Source organism: Camelus ferus, chromosome 8, assembly GCF_009834535.1.
Source record: "Camelus ferus isolate YT-003-E chromosome 8, BCGSAC_Cfer_1.0, whole genome shotgun sequence".
In the NCBI taxonomy this organism is placed as follows: domain Eukaryota; kingdom Metazoa; phylum Chordata; class Mammalia; order Artiodactyla; family Camelidae; genus Camelus; species Camelus ferus.
Window position 1 is genome coordinate 9,868,151 of NC_045703.1, and position 26,632 is coordinate 9,894,782.

The 26,632-nt window shown below is 39.4% G+C and overlaps 1 protein-coding gene across 2 annotated transcripts in view; it reads left to right on the top strand.

Moving 5' to 3' along the window:
• The window catches only part of COL9A1 (collagen type IX alpha 1 chain), an 80,469-nt gene that overhangs the window by 23,432 nt on the left and 30,405 nt on the right, over window positions 1–26,632 (top strand). For both annotated transcript variants that reach the window (XM_032484459.1, XM_032484461.1), the window contains 18 exons: window positions 4,157–4,210; window positions 4,475–4,510; window positions 6,403–6,426; window positions 6,815–6,868; window positions 8,158–8,211; window positions 8,851–8,883; window positions 9,820–9,876; window positions 11,346–11,399; window positions 15,459–15,512; window positions 18,800–18,853; window positions 22,009–22,062; window positions 23,396–23,449; window positions 23,587–23,640; window positions 23,770–23,823; window positions 24,212–24,265; window positions 25,287–25,331; window positions 26,390–26,443; window positions 26,543–26,596. In XM_032484459.1, the coding sequence (XP_032340350.1) occupies window positions 4,157–4,210; window positions 4,475–4,510; window positions 6,403–6,426; window positions 6,815–6,868; window positions 8,158–8,211; window positions 8,851–8,883; window positions 9,820–9,876; window positions 11,346–11,399; window positions 15,459–15,512; window positions 18,800–18,853; window positions 22,009–22,062; window positions 23,396–23,449; window positions 23,587–23,640; window positions 23,770–23,823; window positions 24,212–24,265; window positions 25,287–25,331; window positions 26,390–26,443; window positions 26,543–26,596 (897 nt within the window). The remainder of the gene's footprint in view (window positions 1–4,156; window positions 4,211–4,474; window positions 4,511–6,402; window positions 6,427–6,814; window positions 6,869–8,157; window positions 8,212–8,850; window positions 8,884–9,819; window positions 9,877–11,345; window positions 11,400–15,458; window positions 15,513–18,799; window positions 18,854–22,008; window positions 22,063–23,395; window positions 23,450–23,586; window positions 23,641–23,769; window positions 23,824–24,211; window positions 24,266–25,286; window positions 25,332–26,389; window positions 26,444–26,542; window positions 26,597–26,632) is intronic.

Below are 26,632 nucleotides of genomic sequence, written 5' to 3' on the forward strand. Positions count from 1 at the left end.
AAGAGGACAAGTAGTTTTTTCAGGGTCTCAGAGTTATTTCCTGGCTAAGATAGTGAAAGAAACCAGATTTCTTGATTGTTTAGACTCACTCTATTTCCAGAGAGTTTTGCCTCATGCAGATACCAATGAGGTTGTGAAACAGATGAATAACTGGAAAAAATAGGAAGAAATAGAATGATGGTGAATTTTTGGTATCTGAATTACTGACCAAGAAAAATGACACGAATGATTCAATGGCTAAGAAAAATATTTTAATTGATCTTTTATAATTCTTTGTAAATATTGATATGATTCATCTTCACCCAATTGTGAAATGGGGCCACAGGAGACTTAGGAGATTCTGAGCTGAAAAATTTTTTACTTCACTCTTTGGCTCCTTTGACATTTTAAACAAATCTTTTATCCTAAATTGAGAAGAGACATTGAGAATAATGAAATATTATTGGCTAGATCAGTTTGATGTTTGTTCCTGGACTTGGGACCTAAGTGAGTAAGAAAATGTCAGGAATCTTTCTTGATAGGCCAATCTGAGTGTAGTGTTGGGACCTTAAACCTCCAACCTCTTTTGTCTTCTGCTCTTTGGTTTCCAAAGCTGTATTTTTTTTTTTTTTTTTTGGTCATGTTAACAAATGGTTAATCAGATGATGCTTGGAAGAATCTGAAAGGAACAGGGCTTCAAGGTAATTATCCTAAATTAAGTGAATATTTGACAGAAAGGGTAAAAGAGTCATGGTAGCTTTGCTTTAGAATTAGGCCTTGAGTCTCACCAGCCGAGTCACTGGAACGCTGGAAGAAAATTACTATTGAGGGCTGGTATGCTCTGCTGAGCGTCAGCGTGAAATTTCAGAACACAGTCAGCTTCAATATCATCCCATACAGCACTTTCTTTATCTTCATAAACATTCATATGCAAGCAATTCTTTCTGCCACTGGTGATATTTTCCTCTGTCACTTCTTGGATGAATAAGAATGATTGCAAGTTGGAGCTGTGTGCGTGTGCATGTAAATGTAAATACAGGTGATGGAATATGAACATATAAGATCTCTCCTTTCCTGCTGAGAATTTAAGCTGATTCTTTTCCCTTAGAGACATGTAAGGTTAGAGAAGTCAGAGCTTGCTTATGAGCTCTGCACCCAAAGGACAGCAGGACTGTTACCATCAATAATATCAATATCAATATCCTTAGAGGCACTATTCGCTGTGACATGCTCAGTGAGCTCCATAAAGCAGTACTTTTTTCATCCGTATAGCATCCATAAAAAAAACAAACAAGCATAGAAGAGGAATTAGAATTAAGTATAGGAATTATGGTTAAACCATGCTACTTTTTATAGGAAAGAGGTTAGAACAGCCTCCGAATATATACAACTATTATCCCTGATAGATGTTATTTGATTAGGATGGAGACTAATCAAGAAATTATTCTGAAGAGTCAATGTAAGTGGAAACTGTCAGGCGTCGAAGAAATGTAAAGGGGGCTCGTGATTAATACCTAGATTTTTTGCCTGTTTGTTTATTTCCAGAACCCCTTCTGAATGAGGTTTTAAGCTCCCAGAGGGCAAGAAACATACCATTTTATGTGACCTCTTGACAGCATCTAAGACATTCTGACCACAAAATAATGCTGAGAAGAACAGCTAACATTTATTCAGGGCCCTGTTGTAAACGCTTTGTGTGTAATAGACCCATTTAATCTTGAAAATTACCATATAAGGTAGATATTAATATTATACTTATTTTACAGATTAGGAACCAAGGTACTGTAGAGTTGATCAACTTGCCCTTGGTTGCCCAGGAATTAAGTGGCAGAGCTGGGATTTGAACCAAAAATAAAGATGATGTGGAGGGACAGTGTCAAATCCCTTCACCTAATAGGCACTAACCTATGTTAATTTTATTCAGTTTTCATTTATTGAGTGTGTGTTGGATGCCAGGGGCAGTGTGCCAGGATTGTCATGGACACGCAGTCTTGTCCTCTTGGAGTTTCTGCTTTCCTACATGGCTATCTCATAACAATGTTCACGGGATCCTTTGGCACCACACCGTATTTCCAGTTTATTTCAGAGAGCTTCCTAGGGATCACACACAATTTAACATGTCTTAAGGAAGACAGTCTAAATTAGAAGTGACTGGAAGCAGCATCCGGGTTACCCGGTCGTCCTGCTTCATTGTTGCGCAGCTGAGATGCTGCCATATGTGGTAGTTCCTGTCCTCCAATCTTGTCAGTTACTGCAGTCCCAGGTGGAAGATGGCTGGCTGGCCATGTGCGGGGGCATTGACCAGGATGGGTCTTGGAGGGTGTATGCGTGAAGTGGGAGTTAGAGGTCCTATTTGTCAAACACACCCTGAGGTTTATGAAATCCATGTGGTCTCCTGAAGGGATGGTTTGTGTGCTGAAATACATTCCCATAGGTGGCCAGCAACTCAGATGTTGGGGCTTGTTCCCAAATGACAGTGTTGTAGTCATACTGGGGAGATTGAAAATCAGATAGTCTGTCAAGAATTCTTCTGTGTGTGTTGAGTAACTAACTTCACTCTTTGCTAAGTTTCCAGTAATTAACATTTTCAACTCTTTTTTTTTCCTACTTCCTTTGATTCACTCTTTGGAGTTGTGAGGAAAATTAATTGATGTAGGGAAATGTAAAAATGGTGGCCAGTGATATAGTTTTCTGTACAAATTACATGAATGCACTTTATTGCTATTTATGAAGACTGTGACAGGTTAAATATGGATTTTGATCATTCATTTTTAAGTAGGGCTTTCATATTTTCAAGAAATCCCTCCCTCGAATAATATCATTTTGGTCCTTTTCAAAATCTTGATAACAGATAGGTTTTGTAAGATATTTACCTATGCATGCATATATGCATATGTACACATATATATGTATATGTCTACAGACACACACACACACACACATATTTATCTTTAGGAAGGCATAGTTTCCAGATTACGTTATAAATGACAACATCTAAAAGTACAGAAAAATTAAAAGATGAAAGTGCATTGTCACTGAATGGAAATTCGGATGCACATGTAGTGTTATCATGCTTTAATGTCTGTTTTATACTGAGGATGATGATAAAGTAAAAGCACTGTTAGGGAAAACGACCATGTTTGGAAGTTATGCTATAATAACTGCTTTAGCATTACCTGCGGTGGTTCTAAATGTGTTTTATAGTAATGGACTTGAATTCTACATACTGAGTGGCACACATGAAAATGTATACTTAATTATAGCGAGAGCCTGGAAACTTGCACGTTTTCAAGCAATTCAGCTTTAAAAGATAATATTCTTCAGTAAGTAGTTGTCATTGCTAGAAAATTTTAGGTGGCTATAAGGCAATAATGAGATTGATTAGTTTTAATTCCCACTGAAGAAACATTTTACCTCTCAAGGCATCATTAGAGAGTTATAGAGACATATAGTAATTTTATTTTAGAAGTTAAGTAAAAGAGGTACATAAATATGGACAAGGGCCAGAGCCAAGACCAGCCACTGTCCCATCAGATTTGGCTATTAGAATACTGTAATTATTGTATTGCAGAGGGGAGGGGATAGCTCAGAGGTAGAACGTGTGCTTAGCATGCACAAGGTCCTGGGTTCAATCCCCCGTACCTTTGTTTAAAAAATAGTAGATAAATAAATAAACCTAATTACCTTCCCCCTTAAAAAAAAAGTAAATAAAATAAAATAAAATAACAGTAACATATTGCATTTCAAAGCGGAGACAAAAGGTACTAAATTATTGAACCTTGTGAGAAACAATGCATTTAACAGGAAGTTAGGAATATAAAATTTATCAACAAAAAGTAACTCACAGGCAGATCTTATGTTAAACATTACTTTTGAGTAAACATATGGAGATGTATTTCATTTAAAAAAAATTTTTTTTTGGCCAGGGAGGGGATTAGGTTTGTTTGTTTATTTATTTATTCTTAGAGGAGGTGCCAAGGATTGAACCCAGGACCTCCTGCACGCTAAGCATGCGCTCTACCGCTTGAGCTATACCCTCCCCCGAGAGGTATTTCTTTATAAGTATTTGCATCATGCATAGGTAACCATCTTGTACATAATCAACAAATAAAAGGGAATTATCCACTTACTGATTTGCCTAAGGATGCTATGCTCTAACGTCATCTTGCTTTGTTAGGGGTTAACAGGACCTGACGGATCTCCTGGCTCTGTTGGACCAAGAGGACAAAAAGTAAGTTAGCCACCTGGCATTCATTGCTGGTATTAATTAAACGCTGAAGCGTAACTTTATGGTAGTGTTTCCAAATCAACGAACAGATTAGTTGTGAAGTAGCTGAAATACACTTGTTCAGCTCAAGTTGTGTTTTAGTTGAATTGAGTTACATTAAAACCATTCAGATGGAGTGTTGTAATGATGTCAATATTGATGCAGTTTTCATATCTGCATAGTCATGCTACAAAAAGCTAAGTACAATAAAGCTATTTTCATTGACAGGGAGAACCTGGAGTGCCGGGACCGCGTGGCTTTCCAGTAAGTAAATGTAAAGGGACATGATTGGTATCTCTAAACTTTAGGTAAAATTCTGCCACAGAGAATTTTTTCAATGCAGTTTTCTACATAGTACACGTCGCACAGGATTTTACGATTTATTTGGTGTAGTAAGCATTCCCACGATGAGTAGGAAAATTTTAGAGCAATTTGAATGCATGGGATATAATGCATATGTCTGTTTACAGGTGGCAGGCATTTCGAAATAGATAATCCTCTCCCCACCCCCAACTAGAAGACTTTTTTTTGCATAACAACAGCAAATCTAAGTATTCAGTGTTGAGACCTTGGCATCACACCACTGTCTTCACCACTGGTTTTATCTCTAATGAAATAGCAGTCATCACATATTATCAGCCACCTGATCTTTTTCTACATGGCACCATCCAGCAGACTTGTGTTATTTCCATCCATAGATGACTAGGCTCTCAGGCTGCTCTGCCTTTCTGTTTTGCTCTTCATTCCTCTTTGGTTTTATCCTTAATCTGTATTTTTCCTCCTTGTTTTCTATATGTGCTGTTTCTTTGCCGTATTTTGGCACCTGTCAACTTTTCCATTCTAAGCCTATTTTCAGAAGTTACTAGCTTGCTGGCTTTTCTTTCATATTTTCAACTCAGAGATCAACATCTTATAGAGATGCCATAAAAAAAAAACTTTAGTGAAATTTGTCAAACCTCTCGGCCTCTGCTAATGAAATAACTTATTGATTACTTTGGTCTTTTCAAGCATAACACTGATTTCCCAAATTGATCCGCATAATAAACGTTCAAATAGGAGGAATTTTCCAAAGAATGCCTTAAAAAAAACCCCACTTATTAAAACATACTGCTCATGAGCAATTCATACTTGTTTTGTCTGCCTAAATAATTAGAAATAATAATATCATCAGAGGGTGGACATTGATTCCATTGGGTGCTTCGTATATGGATAGTTTGGGAAAGGAAGTCAGAAAGGACAAGCTAACAAATATGGTATCAGAGACAGTTGCGAGTAAAAGCGATTCCAGCTAATGTAGGAGGGACGAGAGTGGGGAGGAATCCCAAGGCGAGGAGACTGAGCCTGGAAAGGAAAGGGAGAGAGAGGAGGGAGTTCTAGGCAGCTAGTGCTTAGTTTTATTAAGTTCAACATGCGTAGCATTAGAGCTTTTTATATACTCGTCCCTGTGCTTGGATTTGAGGCCAGGAGTGTGCGTAAGACACGGTTTCAATCCTTGCCTACACGCCATTGGGTATTGCTAAAGAGATGTAAAATGTACAGGAGAGGGAGATAGAATGACTGGGTTTAAAACAAAATTCAGCACATTAAATTAGAATCCCATCAGAGGTCATTTCAGAAGTGCCATCGTTTCATTTTCAGTTTCTACTGGCTTTGGTGTCTGGAAGTATCACCTACCTGTCAAGGGGTGTGTTTCTGACTCTTTTTTTTCTCCGCTGCTTTTCTGAGCTAAATGTTTGGGGAACTTCTAAATACCACACGATCAATTGTGAAGAGGCATTGTATTGCTTTTAAAGTAGGTTTCTGATAAAACACGACAAATGAAAAACTTCTTTAACTGTCAGGTTGTGATGTGCCTCTTTGTGAGTGATGGGGCGTTCTCCTGAGGGCAAGCATCGAAGACTTCTTTTAAAAAACAGTTTGGAAAATATATTACTGGTTAGCTTAGACATCAAAGGAATATTGAGGAGCTGAAGCAAGCTGCTGCTTCCTTTAGAAGTAAAGCCATGCTTGCTTTTCTTTATCCAGTCCTTTAGTTGGAATGAACATCATGTATTTATTTAGTGATAGACTTTATTTTTGAACTGGGTTATGTCTGTGTCTGTATTTATACTAAGTATAGGTCACATACCATAACAACTTTTATTTTAACCTTACAGGGCCGTGGTATTCCTGGACCCCCTGTAAGTATCATCTCTTTGTTTTTACATCATCTATAAAAATGGCCTATTTCTCAGATGCCAGCCTTACTCTCTAACACTCCACCCAGTGGTGTTGGCAGTGTCCTACCCAAAGGTCCTAGGTGGCCACTGTGACCGCACCCCTACTCTGCTAAACAAAATATTTTATTAACCTAAGAAATTTCTGTTAACTTAAGACATTTCTGTTAATTTAAGAGATTTCCATTTTAACTAATTAGGATTTGGTTAAATGAGTTATTGTCTCATTGGAAAGCAAAGCTAGCACAGATACATAATTCTAAGTCTGTGGTTTATCAAATTTGATATCAGTCATGACAGACTGTAGAAAATATTCATAAATCACCATGTCTCTTTAATTTGTTGACTTCAGGGTCCTCCTGGGGGAGTGGGGCTCCCTGGAGAGCTTGGCCGTGTTGGACCAATTGTGAGTACACAGTGCATTTGATAGACATTTGCTGATTTAATAAAAGGTGTTACTAGGGAAGGCAGATTGTCCTAACCCTATTTTTCCTCTGCAGATCCAAGAAATGGCAGGTGAATTTCATGTCAGTTTATGATATTGATGGGGGCCAAGGATAGTAATGTTACCACGTTTTTCTGTAGAGTGATTTTAATTCCTTTCTCCAAAGTTTTCAGCTAAATTTTTCTTCCCAGCTTTTAGAATTAGTGATCAAGTTAGGAAGTGTCACCTCCATTTTACAGACTCTTGGTTAGAAGAGTGTCTTTTGCATTAGTCTCTGCATGAAATGAAAAGTGAATGGTCTCACGTTATTTCCATGTACTTTTATGTTAGGATCACAAAATGATGATTGGACGAACAGAACTTAACTTTTGTCAATAAAGAGCTGAACTTCTTAGAAGAAATTGTTGGAATAAGTGCTTGATGTTACTATTTGATAAATATTCCAAAAAATGTTGAAGCAATGACGTTGTCTGATCATAGTGAACTCATTGAGAGTAGGAGCCACAGATTAGATACTTTTCTTGCTTCTCTATATGTGCTACTATTTGACAGATTTATTTATTGGACAAATGAATGAATATGGAATGATTGTAAAGCTGATTGTAAGATGCTTTTGACCTCTTATGGTAGGATATTAAGAAGGAAAAACCTATGCCAGGAGTAAACTCTGGGCATTAAGACTAACTGGAACCCATCTTTATCTGGATGACTTGTTTGAATTTAGCCATCTTTGATCTTCTGTCCCATTTGCAAGAGAGTGTAGTGACACCCCGAGTGATAGCTTCTGGGTGGACCACCCCAGGGATCAGGGATCATCTGGCCCTGCAGAGATTACCTTCCATTTCACAGCTTCAGGCTGGTGCCAGCCTTCCTTTGCTGCCTTAGCTGTATGACCTGAGCAGCATTGGCTGTTCTGCTTCCTCTGTAAATCAACTAGAAAGATGCGTAGTGTTTCTAGTTTGTTTTCAGAATCGATAAAGTGATCATTCTCTAGAAAGGAATTGGCTTCTTCCTCCACAAGTCTCCCTCTGCCCTTGTTTTATTACTTTGGTGAAACTGGAATGCCTTTGTTCTTCTGGTTTTGTGGAGCAAATTAGATTTATGGGTCACTCACTGATTTTGGTGGCAGGTCCATGCAGTCTGATCTCTGTAGGGTTTCTAGGAATGTCATTCTGTCATGCCTAACCAGTTTTATGCACTGTGTTTTGACATGTGAATAACCACTGTATCACAATTTTCCAATAACTTAGGGGGACCCTGGGAAGAGAGGACCACCTGGCCCCCCTGGCCCCCCGGGACCCAGCGTAAGTTATTTGCAGCTTGAATTTCTCTGCGTCTGAGAGTTGAGATCGAAGCAACCTAAGAACCAAAAATGGAAGTCTCTCTTTAAGTCAAGTCATTGTCCTAAAATTCCAAAATGGCTGCGATTTTTCCAGTCATTCAGAGCACGGTCTTTTTAGGCCAGAAAAGCAGAGACGTCACAAACACTTAAAAGGTGGTTTTCACAGGGAATGGTTTACTCATTACGTTTGAGGTGCTTGGATGCTTGCAATTTCTCAACTGCTCAAAACTTGGACGTGTAATAGAGACACTTTCAAATAAGCTCGTTTTACAAAGGATTTACACAGTGAGCAATTTAAAAACTGAGGTTAAGTAGGAGAGAATCCGTATTTTTAATTAATGATTCAGTGTTCCCCATGTTTCCTTTCTGTCTCTCGCATCATTTCCCTCCTATCCCCTGAGAGAAAGAACTTACTGTTTCTCCAAATGGAATAGGCCCAGGAGTCAAGTTTTTAGACTTAGCATATTAGATGCTGTGTGTTCCTTATATTTTATTGAGCAAAAATATCTGTTGCATTTCTGCCCAGTGAACTTTCTATTATTAGTAGGTCTGAATTCAATATTCAACTCTATTCTTAACTGTGATATTTTCTTTACTTTAGGGAGCAATTGGCTTTCACGATGGAGATCCACTGGTGAGATGTTTTCCTTTGAACAAAGTACAATTTGAAGTCAAAGACCATGAAGTCTCTTGAAAAGATGAATTCTCTCTAAAATGATCTTGCTGGAAGATGTTGCATTTCTGTGTTTTACTTTACTCAGACCCCAGGGCAGTCTGCAGGACTAGGGGGCTTGTAGACACTCAGACCAACCATTTTTCACTATAGAAAATGTTTTTTATTTCTTTATGAATTTTTTTTTTTAATTTTTGGTTTCTTTTTTTGGGGGGGAGGTAATTAAATTTATTTACTTATTTATTTTTAGAGGAGTTGCGGGGGATTGAACCCAGGACCTTGTGCATGCTAAGCATGCCCTCTACCACTTGAGCTATACCCTCCCCCCTAGAAAATGTTTTTATTATATTTCTTTCTGCATAATCTTTTTACTTTATGACTAATACGTACTTTTCACCAGAACACCCCAATGTTAGAAGGTAGAAGTCAAATAATCTCCTCTAAGACTTGTTTTACTTGTAGACTGATACTCGAAAGATCTTGGAAATCTGCGCTAAATGCAGTTTTGGTCCATTTGTCGAGGGGATGGGGCCCTCGGGGTAGAGCCATTGGAGTGGAGGGGGAGGGGATAAGAATCAGATCCTGGCGCCATGGCCTCTCTGGAAACATCTCTTTAATAAATTAAATCTGAAATAAATATGGCAAACTATTAACATTCATTAAATCCGGATTGCAGATACATGGGGAAAGGGTTTGTTATGCTCTCTGTACTTTTCTGGAAGCTAGGAATATTTCTGAGTTTAAAAATAAGATAATTAAAAAAAGGAAAGGGACTAGTCAGAGTTATTTAATGAATATAATTGCACTGGGGTTCTGTTGCTGGAATCTCTGAAAAATGTATCATTTTGTCATAAAGTGGAGGCTCTAGTTAATTCTCTCTCTCTCTCTCCCTGGCAGTGTCCCAACTCCTGTCCACCAGGTCGCTCAGGATACCCAGGCCTGCCAGGCATGAGGGTAAGAGAATAATTTTAGTGCTGTATTCTATTTTCAAGAGTATTATCCGTAGATATAGACCCGTGTTCATCCTTTCCCTTAAACATGGGCTTTCCTGGTGCAGAGGTTCCACACTGATGGATTGGCAAGTCTGTGTTCACTTATTCTGCGGCTTGGTCTGTGGTCCTTACTCAGTCCTAGAAATTCCCGCTGGGGCCCCTGACAGGTACTCCTACTGAGACATAGATGTTTGATTATTCAGTGCTTCTGTTGTTCAGGGAAGAAATACCAAAAAGATGTATGGGGTTGGGAGACCCTGGGACACCCAATGACAGTTCAGAAGTTTGCTCCAGGGGTGAGAGAGAAGAGCCAGGGATTGTGTGCATGATGTATTTGAAACAGTTTTAGTTAGTTAAAGCAAAGATTGGAGAAACTGTGCCAAATAGATGAGAAAAGAGACTTTCCAAAAGAGTTTTTCTCTCCCTCTGGCCATCAAAATTCCTTCAAAATTTCCCATAAAAGGAAAGAAAGAAATACCAAATGCTGGGGTTTGATGGCTTTCTCTAGTCTCTGCATCTGGGGTGATGTTGAAAAAGTCCAGACCGGTGGAGTTCTGCCATGACCTGAAAGGTCTGAGATGAGTTTCCAATGATGGTTTTCCCTAAAGTTAGTTTTGGTGAGTTCCCACAGTTGCAGAAGATTTGGGCCTGGACTGGTGTCTGATTTTCTTTTATAGAGACGTGCACTCTTGGAACAAAAAAGGCTTTGAGGGTGAAAGCTCTGAGAAACTTAATTTGAGAATGTTTCCTTCACATTTGCCCCATGTTACTGCTCAAAGCACACATATGCTTAGAACAGGTGGCCCAACAGGGATCTCTGCTCACGCCACACAGCCTTCATGGACTGCGGTTTATAGCTTTCCATCTGCACTCAAATCGTGTACAAGAAGAGGCAGGAAGTGGTGCGTCTGGAGACGCCCTTCTTGTACCTTCAGGAAAGAGATGGGTGTGGGGGGAAGAGAAGGATTTCAGAGCAGTCTCCAGAAAGCAGGGGTAGGCAGCTGGGCTGGGTCAGCTGTCACCTCTGTAAAGCAAGTAACTGGTGTCGGAGAAGACGTCATGCTCTTAACCCAACAGTGAGAGGAAACTGGGAAATGAGGGATCCAGGAACCAGCAGGCAGTGGATTCATCCAGGCAGTGAATCATGACTTAGTTGCTGAAGTAGGTAACAGAACAGTGTTTTTCTAGTAACTAAAACTGATATTTATTATACAGAGTGGTCATGTAAGTACACAGGGCATTATTAATATCTTGTAAGGCTGTGATGTCTTTGTGACATAACCTTTCTCTTAGCAGCACACTGACATAAATTTTAGGGGCACAAGATCACATTATGAGCCTTGTGACCACTTTCTGTGCCGAAACCAATGCATTTATTATTTATTTATTTATTTAGCTACTTACTTATTTACTTATTTTTGCATTTGTTAGGGTCATAAAGGGGCTAAAGGAGAAATTGGTGAGCCTGGAAGACAAGGTCACAAGGTAAGGAAAGTGAATATTTAGTGGGTCAATTGTGACTGGGAGGTTGTGGTCACTTTGATTATAAGGAACGAGGAGGAATAATAAAGGGAGATATTTTATCCTTCCTTTTCAAAGGATGGCTGACAAGTTCTCCATAGATGTGTCAGCCTTCTGACTGAGCATCATAGTCTAACATTGTTTAATTACAAGAAAAAGAAACACAAAAGAAAGCACCATACATGTTCATTCTTTCTTGTGTTGCTCCCCCTCACTTTACTTTTCAAATCAGTCCCCTTCAGTTCTTTTCCTTGATGTTCTGATAGTCAACTGTTATTCAAGCTAGTCGTTCTACTCTACTAAACAAAAAATTTCATGACAAGTGTAAAATTTTATGACAAGTGTTGCTAAGACTGGCAATTGGAGAAGTTGGTAATTGGTGTGTAGCTTCTTGTCTTAAGTTCTTGAAATAATTTGTTTGTTACTGACCTCATTTCAGTATAACTTAGATTTTGAGTAATCTAGAAGTTAGCAGTCAAACTTATACTATTATCTGGGTAGAAACTTAGAATCCACAGCATAACGTACATTGGGACTGGCATGTCCTGTAGAAAAACTAAGACTGAAAAAGGGGAAGGCAGAGCTCAGTGGCAGAGCACGTACTTAGCAGGCACAAGGTCCTGGGTTCTAGCCTCAGCACCTCCATTAAATACATAAATGAGCCTAATCACCACCTTCCTACCCCCACCCCAAATAACCAAGCCTGAAATTTAAAGCAAAGTGACCTATTTGCCCTTTTTTCACCTGCTAAGATGAAATTGCTTTTAAGTTAACTACGAATTTGACTTCTTGTATGGTAGACATTTTGTCCCTGTTAATTCCATAACATTTTACAAAGTCAAACTGTTCTTATTAATGAGGGTCCTTTAGACTTTGTTGACTATGTCCTTCTATACCTTTATTGGGTAGCAGAAGATTAGTCTTTTTCTTTTGAAGTTAAGACCTTAAGAGGCAATTTATTAAGACCTTCAGGCATTAATATTCTTGAACTCCTTAGGTAACTCTGTCGAACAATCTCAGATAAGGATGATAAATAAGCCAATTTCCTGTGCCTCATTACAGTGTGAACATTTATTTCAAAAGTCTTTCTTATTACTTAGGCTCTGAATAGTTAAGGCATTTTATTTATCTGGCGTATAACAGCTGGGTTTTCCATGTCAAATTGGAGAAAATGGAAAAACAATCAAGTATTTTGGAAATTTCTCTGTGTGCCCATTCTTCCACTGAATTTTAAAATTTGTAATTTTAAAAATTCAACAAGTATTTATTAAGTACTTGCTTTGTACCAGGGTTTATTCTAAGGGCTTGCAGTACAGAGGTGAAAAAATGTGTCCAATGTGGCTAAATTAAGTATGATGTATCCATGTAATAGAATATCATCTAATCACAAAAAAGGTGTGTAGGAATATTAAATTACACCAAACGATATTGATGAGGTAGTACGTATAGTGAAGCAGATACAGTAGACTTCTGTTGTTTTTGATGTCCTGCATCCTTTCCTCTTTCTTTGGGTGACCTCTTTTCTTTGGGGAACTTCTACCTGCCCATCCCATGGGATTTGGGAATGGAGCTGTCAATCAAAGTATCTCTCTGTTCTCCCCAAGAAACTATCATTTTTGAGACCTTTACAAGTTAGTTACCTGGATTCTCAAATTTGGTTCAGTGAGGAACCAGCAGTATTTTTGTGTGTATTAGGTTAATTGGCCAACATTTTCATTAAAGGCCGTTGAAAATTCCTTTAATTTATTTCACATGTTTATGTCACTTAAAACTTGCAGGGGTGCCTTTGAAAACTGGCATATGAAGATAAGATAGCTCTTTGCAGACTGAACCATGAAAGGGCTCATAGAGGCACTGAGAGCAGAAAGATGAAGAATTAAGAGACTAGGGGCCTGAAGTTTGCTTTCCATTTACAATTCTGTCTTGAATTCACTCTCCAAGTTAGTTAATGAAGAGTTTAAAATTTGTTTTTGAATAGAGGAATGAACAGTCGAACATTTCAGCAAAATGATAATAAATTGCTATTCCTAAATTTGTCATTTAATTTTGTGGTTATTGAGTTATTGTGTGCTAGTCATCTGCTGGTGTAATATTTAAATCAAATCCATTACTCCAAGATTTATCAAGACTCCATAGAAAAATACCCCAAACCTTGCTAATGAAGTCACTGTTGTTTCTGGACTTAGGCAGGGAAATCCAAGTAGCATTTAATTATATACCTGTGTTGATAATCCCACTCCATGAACTTGCTCAGTCACTGGCTTTCCCATTGCAACTGCTTTTCTGCATTGTCAATCATGCGTTCTTATGGAATGTAATTATGAGACTAAAACCACTATGTGGGAACTTTCAGGATTCACTTGAAAATCAAGAATAAATGATTTAGGTATAACCTAGTTGTTTGCATTATATGCCCAAATGTTCTATATTAATACTGCTACTATTTTTTTTGTATTTCTTTGTGTGTATGTGTGTGTGTGTGTGTGTGTGTGAAAACATCTAAATATAAACTATAGCCCATGAAGCAAGAAATGAGTGAATTGAAACATGGAAGAAACAATAGAATTGAATTTTAATCTAATATTATGTAGATAATACTAAAGAGTAAGAGTTTTCCTCATGATTAACTTCACAACATAAGTTATTCACTACGACAGAAGGTATAGAACAGTATATCTGCTGTGAAATAGATACGAACAGTGCATCTCTTATCAGAGAGAAAATAACTTTTTCTCAGAGTCCATAAAGTCATTGTTCTGTAAGAGACAGTAGTTGGATTTCTGTTTGGAATATCCTAACATTTTAAATCAGAGATTATAAAATTAATATCAAACAGTCAAAACAATAATTAGAAAACACTGTGGAAGGAGATTCCATTGGCAACAGCAACCAAGTTTTAGGAGAAACATAAGGAATATTCGACACAAAGAAAAGAACAAAACTTTATTGATGGAAGGAAAAAAGAAAAAGTTTTGACTAAATAAGAAGATAAACTGAGTTCCAAGATAGAAAGACTCAATATTGTAAAGATTTCAATTCTCTCTGTATTCATCTGTCAATTTAATAGAGTCCTAATTCAGGGCAAGTAGTTCTTTTGCGAGGATTGGCCCAATAATTCTGAAGTTCATCTGCAAAAGTAAGCATTTAGGAAAAATCTGAAAAATAAGAGTAACTATAAATGAAAAATAAAGGAATTCTTCCAACCTCAGATTAAAATGTATTATAAAGTTGCAGTCATTGAAATGCTGTGGTATTGACAACGTCATACAGCAGGCCAGTAGCACTGGTAAGGAAGTCCAGAAACAAGAATATTCATCAATTTAGTATATGTCAAAGATGAATTTTCCATCCTGTGTGGGGAGAATGTATTACTCAATAAATGATACTGGATAGAGTGGCCAGTTATCAGGAAAAATATAGATGAGAATTTATATAACTGGGGGGAGTGGACAGAGAAGGCTTTTCTGAGAGAGACATCAAAGGAATAAGCCATGGAAGAAAAGACTGGTTTAAAGACATTAAAAAAATTATACATGGGACAAAAATTATAATGCAAAAGTTAAAATGAAAATCCTAATCCAAAATATTATAGTTTATAATAATATTTTATTAAAATATATTTTATATTTTTTGGAATTAGTTTTTGATGGCAAAGGTTGCATAGTATGCTCACATTCTCCTAATAATATACCCTCTCACAATGCACACACTTAGAACATACTTCCTTTCTCTCTCTGTTCCTCTTTCTCTCCCCTCCTTTCTCTCTCTTTAGAAAAACTTTGAAAGAGTAGCATCCAAAATGTTATTGGTGTTTATAGTTGAAAGTGACTGTATATGCATCTCTGTATTTTCTGAATGTTCTACAATTAATGTGGATTACTCATATAAAATCATTTACGGAAGTGTAGCAGAATAACTCAGGGGCTGCCGGATGAATTTAACACGTGCCGAGTTAGACCGAGCCCATGCCGGTGTCCGTTTGCTGGCGTAGCACACGGTGCACTTCTCTCTGCTGTGTTTCAGGGTGAAGAAGGGGACCAGGGAGAACCAGGAGAGGCTGGAGCTCAAGGACCTCCGGTAAAGTATTTTTAAAAACATATCTAATTAGAATAGGCAGATATTCTCTTTCATGACTTTTGGAATATTTCTTGTTTAGCATTTGGATTAATTGTGGTACATCACTGTGATAGTCTCTGTTTTCCCACCATGCCAGCACGGGGAGGGCACCATTTCTTCAAAATAGGAAAGGCTCCCCATTGTATGTTCAAACACCTGTTTTAACAGAAAAGTTCTACCTATAATTACGTACATTCATTTACTAGATTTCAGGGCTGGGCAGTCTGAGAGTGAATGTTGAGCACAAGAGGATGACATATGTCTTTTATGTTCCATATATCACATGCTATAATGAGAAAATTTTGTGTGCCCTGACTACGCATATCATCCCCTGGATTAGTGTAGCTTCTGCCAGCGTGTAATCTTTATCATGAGAACATTCTTAATTGTTCATGATCATGTCTTTTAGGAAAAAGTTGGTCCTCTGTGCTTTGGTAGATGCCTGTAATAGTACGTCCACTGAGGTCATTTGGGGGCATATTTCAACTTAAAATGTTTGTCAAATCACAAACATCATATGATATTGCTTATATGTGGAATCTTAAAAAATGATACAAATGAACTCATTTATAAAACAGAAACAGACTCACAGACATAGAAAACAAACTATGGCTTACCAAAGGGGAAGGAGGAGGATAAATTAGGAGTTTTGGGGATTAACAGATGCACACTACTATATATAAAATAGAAAAACAACAAGATTCTACTGTGTAGCACAGGGAACTATATGCAGTAACTTGTAATAACCCCTAATGGACAAGAATATGAGAAAGAATGTATATATATATGTATATACACACACACATAACTGAATCACTAGGCTGTACGCCAGGAACTAACCTGTGAATAACATTGACAGTTGTTATTGTAAACAATTACAATTGCTTACTAGCAATTGTCAGTGTTCATTACTGGTTGTAAATCAACTATAAAAATAAGTAAAAAATAAAGTAAAATACAATGTTTGTCAAATCAGAATTTAATTTACTTATATATATGAAAATGGAATTCTTACACTTTTCTTTCTTGCCACAATGACTAGTAACAAGAATGGAAATAATAATTTCAGAAGATTCATGGAACACCGCAGCTGGCCAAGGTGTGACGTAGCAGTGGCAAATTCCTGTCCTGGTCTCAGAAACTGAAGAGTTAGGAAAGACAGACACAAAACCCAGGACCACCCTGCCTTCATCTGCTGGGCTGTTCCCACAGAGCTGCCTTTTACAAACGTTCAGGAAACCATGCAGATTAGTGTTCACACAGAACTTAAGTCAGAGAATCTGGAAAAAATGACCTCCTTCTGCTTTGTTTTTTTTTTTTTAGAACGAACACGTGGAATCTTTTATTTCATGTAACTCATTAATTGATGATACAAAAAGTAAGATGTTATGACCAATTCAGGGAGCATTTGAAAAATCAGATGCAGATAGATCATTTAACAAAGAAATATTAGGTTAAGATAATTGAGGTAAAATTTAAAAGATTCTCTTTAAGTGTCCAAAAGGACATATATTTTGGAATTATCTGTTTCAGAAAAAAAAGTTAATTATTTGCACCTCTCTCAGACAAAAATCATTAAGTTAAAACAAGTAACTTTGCTAAGTTTGAGACCTTTTTTTTTTTCGACTTCTGCTTTTAAGCCACGTGAGAACTTTAAGGGCATTTGGCGGAATCAAGGGCTTTGTTTCAGGAGACAGTTTCCTGGGTGGGAGACACAGAATAGAATTAAGAGATATACAATTTTTTGATCTGATGAAAATTTGGTTAGGGACTTAAGGCTATTTTTTAAGCTGTTCCCAAAGATCCTCAGAACAGGATTTTGCAGGCAGTATTTTAAGAAGTGCTTTCATGGATGGAGGGTCTCTGCTGGGTTCTGAACAGCCTGCGTGGTCCATTGGAGGGTATTACTAACTGCTTGCTTGGCTTCATGGTGTTTGGGAGGGGATATGTTGAAATGTTTCTGTAAAATTCACAGATTTTCACTTTTTAAATATATAGCATCTGACTGGAACATTATGCTGTGCACCAGAAATTGACATGTTGTAACTGACTGTACTTCTAATAAATAAATAAATAGATGAATGAATAAATACATAGACAGCAGCTATCAATGCACAGATTTTCCAAAGCATGCTTTTTAACACACTTACATACAAGGTCTCCCAGAAAGACAGCCCCCATCATTCTCATGTCTCTGCTTTCGACCCAGATATTTCTGGAATTCCTTTTTGAATTACCTCCAGAATCAGTTAAGTGAGTCACAGAAACAAGCAGCTTTGATCAGATTTGGCCACGTCTCACCTTGCGTCCTGAGCAGGACAACCCTGCGCCCATGTGTTTCACTCAGGCTAGTCCTATCTGATCTGTGGGGAGATGAGACTGACCCGGATGCAAAGTGAAGCACTGGCCATCCAGCTGCCCACTTTTCCCAGTGAGAACATAGGGAAATGACTGGCCTCGAGCTACTTTGTCTTAAGCTGGTGTGGACCGTTAGCCACCCAACTTCCCTGCCGGGGTGTCTGCCCCTGCTGCTCCCAAGGGAGCATCCCTACAGAATCCCTTCTGGAGCCCTGCTGCTGGGGGGCCAGACGGTCGAGAATGATAACATTCTGTATTGAAGGGGATCCTAGAAATAACACCTTGTACCCTCAGTTTGAGGATGACCCACTCCTGCACCTGAGAAGGGATGGGATGGGTTCCTACCACTCCTAGCCAGAATTCAGGATGCTTTTTATCATAGAAAAGGTGTGAAAAACAGCGACAGCATGTGGTTGATGGAGACCCCAGCTACATTTTTAGGTCACAGGCTTTTGTGGGCTGATGGCTTTGGATGGCATCCATTGGTGGGGAAAGATTATCCCAAGGTTTCAAATCACAATCATGTAACATGTACCCAAGTTACAAACCATGAAGGAGGCCAGAGTGGCCATGTATTCTGCATAGGGGTTAAAAGTCAAATACATTATTATAATTTTTTAATGCTAATGATATTTATGTTTTTGCCATCGGGGACTGTTCCAATTCCAGATTGATTTAAGTCCTTAGAATCTTTCAAAAGGGTTCCACCATCAGAAGAATTCTCTTTGCACTTTTCTTTTAAAAAGGGAAAGTTTGTCTACACAATGTCACTCTTTCTCAGTGTTACCTTTGATTACAACAGCATTCTTCTTCTGGATTTGCCTTTGCGATGACATCGAAGAATGTGTGCTTCAACTAAAAGAATTTCCCTTTCTGTTTCACATTTCCAGGGAGCTCAAGGCCTGAGAGGCATCACTGGGACAGCTGGGGCCAAAGGGGAAAAGGTAAGATGACGCGGGTGATGATACAACATCAAAATGCATAAATGTTTATGTTTGGGGCCATTAAGAAATATCTTCTTATCTTCAACACCATCACTTTGTATTTTACATTTGGTTCTTTGTAGATGTTTGGTTAGGTGCTTTTTTTTTTAATTTTGTTTAATTTTTAAACTTTTTTGGGGGGGTAATTAAATTTGTTTATTTTTATTTATTAATGGAGGTACCAGGGGTTGAACCCAGAACCTCGTGCATGCTAATCACACACTCTACCACTGAGCTCCACCCTCTCCCCTGTTTGGTTAGGTTCTTATCACTCTGTTATAAACGGATGATCTACATGAGTCGTACACGTGGTATTTGTCATGTATTAACATATTTTAAATTACTTTGGGTAAATAGGAGTAAGCGGGGCTGTTCTGTTTAATCTCGTTATCGTTATCAGTAGTTGAGACTGATAACACTGACACAGTACCTGGAGAGCAAGGCAGAGACTGAGGAAGATGGACAGGTCAGAGGGAGGGAGGGCAGGATGCCCTCAAGGACACTGGGGCCATCTTGGTTCCCCTGCCAACCATCACTACTGAGCTCTGCCCTTAGCAGACATCCTACACTTGAGGTGCCTGGGAGACTCAAAGAGGAATAAGGCCCTCAGCAAGTGGGTTATTTATTGGGAGAAGCAAATAAGCAGAGTGTATTATTATGCAAATGAGCGAGGCATACATCTGAGGTCAAGTGGCATGAGGGACTGGAGGCTTGGGGATATAGCAGATCTTGAGAGGGGACTTGGGCGGGCTCACGAGGGAGGTGACATTGGAAGGATGCTTGGCCTCGAAGGATGAAGTGGAGAGTGGAAGACCGGGCCTGCTTGACTGAATGAGTATCAAAAGCAAAAACAACAGAAACTTGAAGGTTCATAATGAGCTCACAAGTATTTTCTTGCTCTGTGTGTGTCTGTGTGCGCGTGTGTGTGTACAAGTGTAGGGGGGTGTCCAGTGGACACTTTTTAGACAGTTTGTTTCCTAACTTTGTTAGGAAAGCTAATTTGTAGGCTCCAGAAAACATTTTTTAAAAAGGCCCCTTGCCCACGAGCCCTCTGGCCCTCGCCTCCTTCTCTGCAGAACGTCTGGGGCTAATTAGTGTTGCTCCACACAGAAGCACAGAACCTTTCATGAACCACCAAACAAGGGTCACTTGCACACTGGAGATGCTCAGCAAATGAAACTCAATCTTTTTTTTTTAAAAAGGGATACACATTTTTGTGGATTGCAGGAATTGCTTCATGAATTGCTCCGTGAAGAATTCCTTCAATTTCATTTTTTTTCCCGACCTCTTTCTTTGTCCCTCCTTGTGTGGGCCTTCCTCTTCCATTTCCCCTACAATATTTCTTTTTCTAAAATTCTGTCATTTTAAAAACATATTTTGTATTTCGATATTCATGTTATCTTCAGGAGCAGGCTGTGTGTCTCTCTTCTATGATCAAATGATAAATCCCTTGAAGTCACTGCTACCTCTTCCTTTGCTTTTTCTGGGTTTAAATTATCTCCTAAAATCTGTGACCCCCTCACACTGAAACCAATTACTGTTCTCGATAGGCTCTTTATTTCAGGTATTTTGCTATTTGATAGTTTTCAAAATTTCTCATTTCCTCTGATTTCTGTCAAATTGCTTTCCATAAAAAAAAAAAAAAAGCTCTTCTCGTGAACTCAGACCAACAGAGTGGTTACCTAGTAACAGTAGTTTGGGTCTGAGCTCGTGATGAACCGCGATATGAGAGAGAGATGGAACATCAAAGCCGTTTCTATAACGCGGAGGCTGCCTCCGTTCCCACCACGCCACGTGAGTGATGAATTCAAGGTCTTTTTCAGGCTGTCTAAACCTCTTCTTCCCTGGTGGATGGAGAATGCCTTCTGCTCTGTTCTAGTTTTTAGGGATCAAAGAATTTCAAGGCTCCGTGGGGCCTCTGCTTCTGTTGTGTTCTTTCTTTGATTCTGCCCATGTCTGAACCATCTATCAAAGGTTTTCTAATTATCAATTCTTATGGTGGATGCTGTCCAGCTGGTTTTCTTGGCCTGCCATCCATCTGATACTCTTTTAACTGTCCTCCATTTCTTTTATCATCGCCTCCTGCTTGCTCCGGTTGCCCTTCTGACTCCTCATTCACATGGTAGACAAGAAAAAGATGTAAAGAGGAGGTTGCATTTTGTCCTGTAGCGTATGTAGAGAACACTGTGGAAAAAAAAATCATTTGTTTTGAAATCACATTTTGATGCTTATAATAAAAAGAAGGAGGTGATGTGTACAGTATAGAACAAAGTCAGAGAATTTCATGCTAATCAGATTGATAAAGCCCTGCAGTTCTCAGGCCATTGGCACTTGGTGGCGTGAATCCATTGCTGAGAAAGCAGATCAGTTACTTTATACGAACTGAACCTCGTGTTTATCCAGGATGGAAGAGGACTTGCTCAAGTCCTTTGTACAGTTCGTTCTTCTGAGTCGTGGCTGGACTTCTGATTCCAGATCTTGGTGCAAGTCCGGAGTCCCAGAAATCCCTCCCACCGTCCAGCGCAGCTGCTACTAGGGTGACTCGTTGGTGTTCACCCTTAGTGAATTCCCATGGGGACCCTGAGAACCCTGGAACATGGCCGTCAGCCTTTTCCAACAGGTTTAGAGGCCAGGTTCTCTAAACAGGTGGTTCATATCAGCAGTCAAGAATGCTTGCAATGCGGGGAGGGTAACAGTGGTGGAGCACGTGCTTAGTGTGCACGGGGTCCTGGGTTTGATCCCCAGTCCCTCCATTGACAAAGAAACAAACAAATAAGTAAATAAAAGCCGAATTGCCTCCTCCAACCCCAAATAAATAAATAAATAATAAAATTGAATTAAAAAAAGAATGAATGCAGTGTTTGTTAACTTGAAACATCCAGAGCGGTACCAAAGGTTGGGTCTACGTGCTTTTGCTGGGATGAGAGAATGTAAACCAGCGTTTTCAGATCTGAGGTGTCTGATGAAGCACTCTTTGGGCTCACTGATGGACAGAGTATACACCACAGAACACAAGACCTCCTTTCCATCTGCCACTCAAGTTCTTTGGAAACACTCATGTGCCTTTTACATGCACGACTGTCTCGGTTTCATTGCTTTGTCTTGTTTATTTGCAGGGTGCTCGGGGCTTAGATGGAGACCCAGGGCCTCAAGGTCTTCCTGGTGCACCTGTAAGTGGTTTTCGTTCCAAGGATCCAACGATAGATTTTTCAATGATCAAGGATAGGTTTTTTGCTATATATATATATATGCAAAGTATATATATATGCAAGTATCTTTTACATGCAAATAAAGTGGAAAAGTGGGCAATTGTTCTTATATTTATTTAAGTTTTAAAATAAAGAGATGGGGTGCTGAGGAATATTCCTCAGACTTGATGTGGGTTTAGTTTTCCTCATAGGCAAAGTCAAATTGCTAAGTTTTTACGCTCGCTGTGTTTTCCTTTTGTTTGGTTGCTGGGGTGCTTAGAGTCACAGTGATGATCTCACTGTAGGCCGTCGGAGAGTTCTGTCCTTTTCCTTTACTGTCATTACTGTGGGCTGCCTCCCACCTCTCCTAGGAGTATATAAACAAAAAAGCCATTCGTTAGTAATCACCTGTACCACATTGAAAAGTAGACAAGGTGTAAGTAAAGTAGAATTTCCAACTCTCAAGGTCCAGTGGGGAAGACAGAACGTAACTGAACGCTGTATTATAAGAGCGTGTGCTAGAGCACGTGGGAGAGGTGATGTGCCCGAGCGGACCTGAGAGGAAGGCTGGTCTGGAAAGCCGTGCTGGGTGGGAAGGGCAGCGGGGTGCAGGCGAGCAGGAGCCCTGTCGGTACTGATGAGGGTGTGTGCTGCCAGAGGGGCTGCCACCACCCGGAGTGGAAGGCTCCTGTTGAGAAGATGAAATTGACTAGATGATGTAGAACCATATTATGGAGAATGTTTAATGCTGATCTGGGCACTTTGAAATGATCTGGTAGCAACAGGAAGCCATTTGAAGGTTTTAGAACAGATGAGCAATTGAACAAAAGCTTTATTTCAGAAAGAGACATCCTCTCATCTGTTACCATCTAAACCATGTATCAACATTAGCTGGATGATGCTGACAGAAATCATTATTACTGACTGAGGAATTAAGTAATATGGAGGAAAGGTTGCCCCGATCCAAGCCTCAGCCCACCACGGTATTCAATGAGGCTGGAGGATGTGTAGGCACGGTTACTGATGTCAAGGGTACCTGTTCTACGGACCTTAATGTTACTATCCCTGTACACCCAGCGAACACAGAAGCGTTATGCATTTACAGTGAAATCAATAGACATGTAAGTCTCAATTATCTTTATGGTAATATCCATTTTAAGACAAGACAATTTTTATAAAAAGATTTCTTGGGCTAGGCAAGATATTTCCAGGATAGAGCAGAGTTACTGGGATGAAGGAACAAAAGCAAGGTAACATGAGTGGTGTTTTATAATTTCAAAAGACTGCCCATGAACACAGTTTTGTTTTCCTACAGGGTGACCAAGGACAGCGAGGACCTCCAGGAGAAGCAGGTCCCAAGGGAGAGAGAGTGAGTTCGGATTCGTGTTCATCGCTGTGAGCTTGGAGCTCGTCAGTGTCACCTGCTGGTTACGCTGATCTCTGCCACATCCTAAGTACTGTGCTGATTGAGGGTGTCTTGTCTGCCTTCTCCCTTCTGCCCTGCAGGGGTCTCAAGGTTCTCGAGGAATTCCTGGTCCCCCTGGGCCCAAAGGAGATACGGTATGTCCTGAGCTGTAGGCATCAAGAACATTTTTCAAAGTGATTATTGACTTGTAATACAACTTTAGAAAACACTGAAGGGAAGAAGAATACGTTCCTAAGACAGTGTGTTTCTTTGTGTGTCTTTAGGGCTTGCCAGGTGTGGATGGCCGTGAGGGGATACCTGGAATGCCTGGAACAAAGGTAGCTGTGTGATTTAGTCTAAGAGTGATGGGCTGGTCTCTTCCGAGACCAGCCAAGCACAGGGTTTCCATTATTACGTTACTGAGGCATTGATTTAGCTGGGTTTTGGCTTTTTTCCTCCTTTTTACTTTTAAATTATGTCAATTCCAAATACTTATTAGAATAGAGTGTTTGCTTGGTTTCAGAAACTCAGTAAAATTATTCCACTGATGAACGTAGGCAGAAGGAAATCATGTATTTTGATTGAATTTTTGTCTGAAGCCCTCCCCCACCCTCCCGCCCTGAACTGCATGTAAGGCCAGCTGTACAGATAGTCCTTTTACTTAGAAGGTCTTTTTCTTTCCTTTTCTTAAAAGAAGGACAGCTGTTCATAACTTTTTTTTTCCAGGGTGAACCAGGGAAACCTGGACCTCCTGGTGATGCAGGATTGCAGGGGTTACCTGTAAGTATTTGATTATTCAAATGTTTATTGATTTATGTACAAATTTTGAAGATATAAATTTGGGGGAGAAACACACTAAGTAATTTAGTAAGTTCTGGAGAAGAGGTAATGCTATAATTTTATATTTTTACAGTTTTACACTTATATTTTTGTATTTTTTCTCTGAACGACTAGTTATTTCTCTGATAAGTACACTAAGCTTTAACTTTATATTTTTCATCTCTCTTCTCTGTTTAGTTCGCTCAATCTTCCATATATTTTTTTTCCCTAACCCTGAGCTGTGAGCCAGTGTCATCCACTTCCTCCTGCTTTTAACCAGTTCTGAAGTTCTTGTTGGCAGGATTGAGACGTAAGAGGGCTGAGAGTATGTTCAGGGAACAATGTGAGAGAGATGTCATTTTTTGATTATGCACTAGTTTGAATTGTTCAACTTGGTGTTTCCCTGCATTAACGTGGCTGGAAGTTCATGTGGATTCTGCCACGTGTATCCTTGGCTCTCTGCAGGTGAAGGTTTCAAGTCAAAAGAATTACCTGGTAACACTGAGGACTGCCCTCTGGTTTATGATGATATCTGACACCTTAAAAATAATCAGCTAGGGGATATTAGGACTCCGTTAGCACCATGTCTCAGTGAATCCCGGCTTGCTTCCTGCCACTGTGTTTTTCTACTTAAAGCCTGGCATTTTTGACACGTCCTTGTTTTGTCTTTTGTACATGAAATCATGCCAGTGAGAGCATCTGTTGACCTGAAAATGGTACTGGATTCTGATTTGGAGGTTCATCCTTGAAAAGTGACTTTAGAGCTAGGATTTGCTTTAAGGGTGTTCAGACATAACAAGCCAGTGACAGTAAAGTTGCCTCCTAGAACTGTTCAGAGCTGGGGAGCTAGGAACCTCTCCCTCACACGAAAGCTTGGAGGTTGTCGTGATCCCCTTGGCCCCTCAGCGCTGTGCGCTGGGCTGAACATCCAAGGATTCCCAGGTGAAGTGATTAAACCCACATTCTGTGTGCCCTCTTTTAGGGGATACCCGGAATTCCTGGTGCCAAGGGTATTGCTGGTGAAAAGGTAAAAGATGAAAACTTTGTAATTTGTATTTTTCTCTTACCAAAGATTTTAGTTTTCATTTTAAATATTCCCATCCCATCTTTTATTTTATATTTGCCTCTAAGGAAAAACCAAAAAGATCTTAAGACTTTAAAAGCGCATTTCTTTCCCAGCGGCAGAAAGAGAACTTTGACGGAGTGTTGCTGGTTAGACTTCCTTCTGGAAAGTGTTATCCTCGGCCAGTGTAAGACAGAGAAAGTCTTATTGCTCTGTACCACTTACAATGAGGACCATATTATTAAGCCATAAAAATTGTCAGTGACTATCATTAGGATGATTTAGCTCAAACTTAAAGGTATTAGGCATTTTGCTCACATAATGATCAACCTGTGCTTATAATCCAGCACTTCAAGACAATAGTTAAAAAGAAAAAAAAAAGGATTAAAATATATCTTTACTTGAAATAAAATAGATGAAATGTGGATAATGTAGATATTGGTCACTGTTAGATTATAGGGCTCCAGCTGTCCAGTCGGAGTGGTCCACAGAGTCTTGAGAAGAAATGCTCCCTGATAAGTGGACCACGGGAGACTGATGGTGGAAATGGATTCCCGGACAGGTGCACTCCCTGGAGCCTGCTGGGAGGCAGCACGTCCTTTAGTTCCTCGCGTTGACATGATTCTGTACAATTTTGACAGTGTCAGTGTCGGGTAAAATGGCTCCAAGAAGTGTATTGGGGGTGGAAATGGTAAAGAAAGACATGTGTAATTAATATTGTGAAGAAAGAAAATTCCTCTCTTATTCTCTTAAAGCCCTTCATTTTTTTGACATTTGATCTTCACTTTGTAACATTTTCAATACCTTTATTAATAGACTTCTGGGAATAACAAAACGACATCTTAAATCTAAAGAACTTTGATGTATCCACCAAGAAAGAGAGTCTACATCCTTTCAAACTCTCAATGTAAAACCAGGAAATTAATGCTATTTAAGTAAGAAACACTCGGTGTGGGTAACACGGTGTATGATTATGCTCACTCACGGTCTGAGTTAATTTGAATATTGTCTTCTACCATCAGGGTAACACAGGCGCTCCAGGGAAGCCTGGTCAGTTGGGGAATTCAGGCAAATCGGTAAGATGCCGTTACCTTTTCATACCTGGTAAGCTGTTGTAATCACCAAGCCAAGGATTAGGGAGTTTAACTTTTTCTCTGTCCCCTTTCTCATCACAGGGCCAACAGGGGCCGCCAGGAGAGATGGGACCCCGAGGACCCCGGGGGCTCCCTGTGAGTACTCCTTTCTGCAGACGCTCCCGAAGTGCC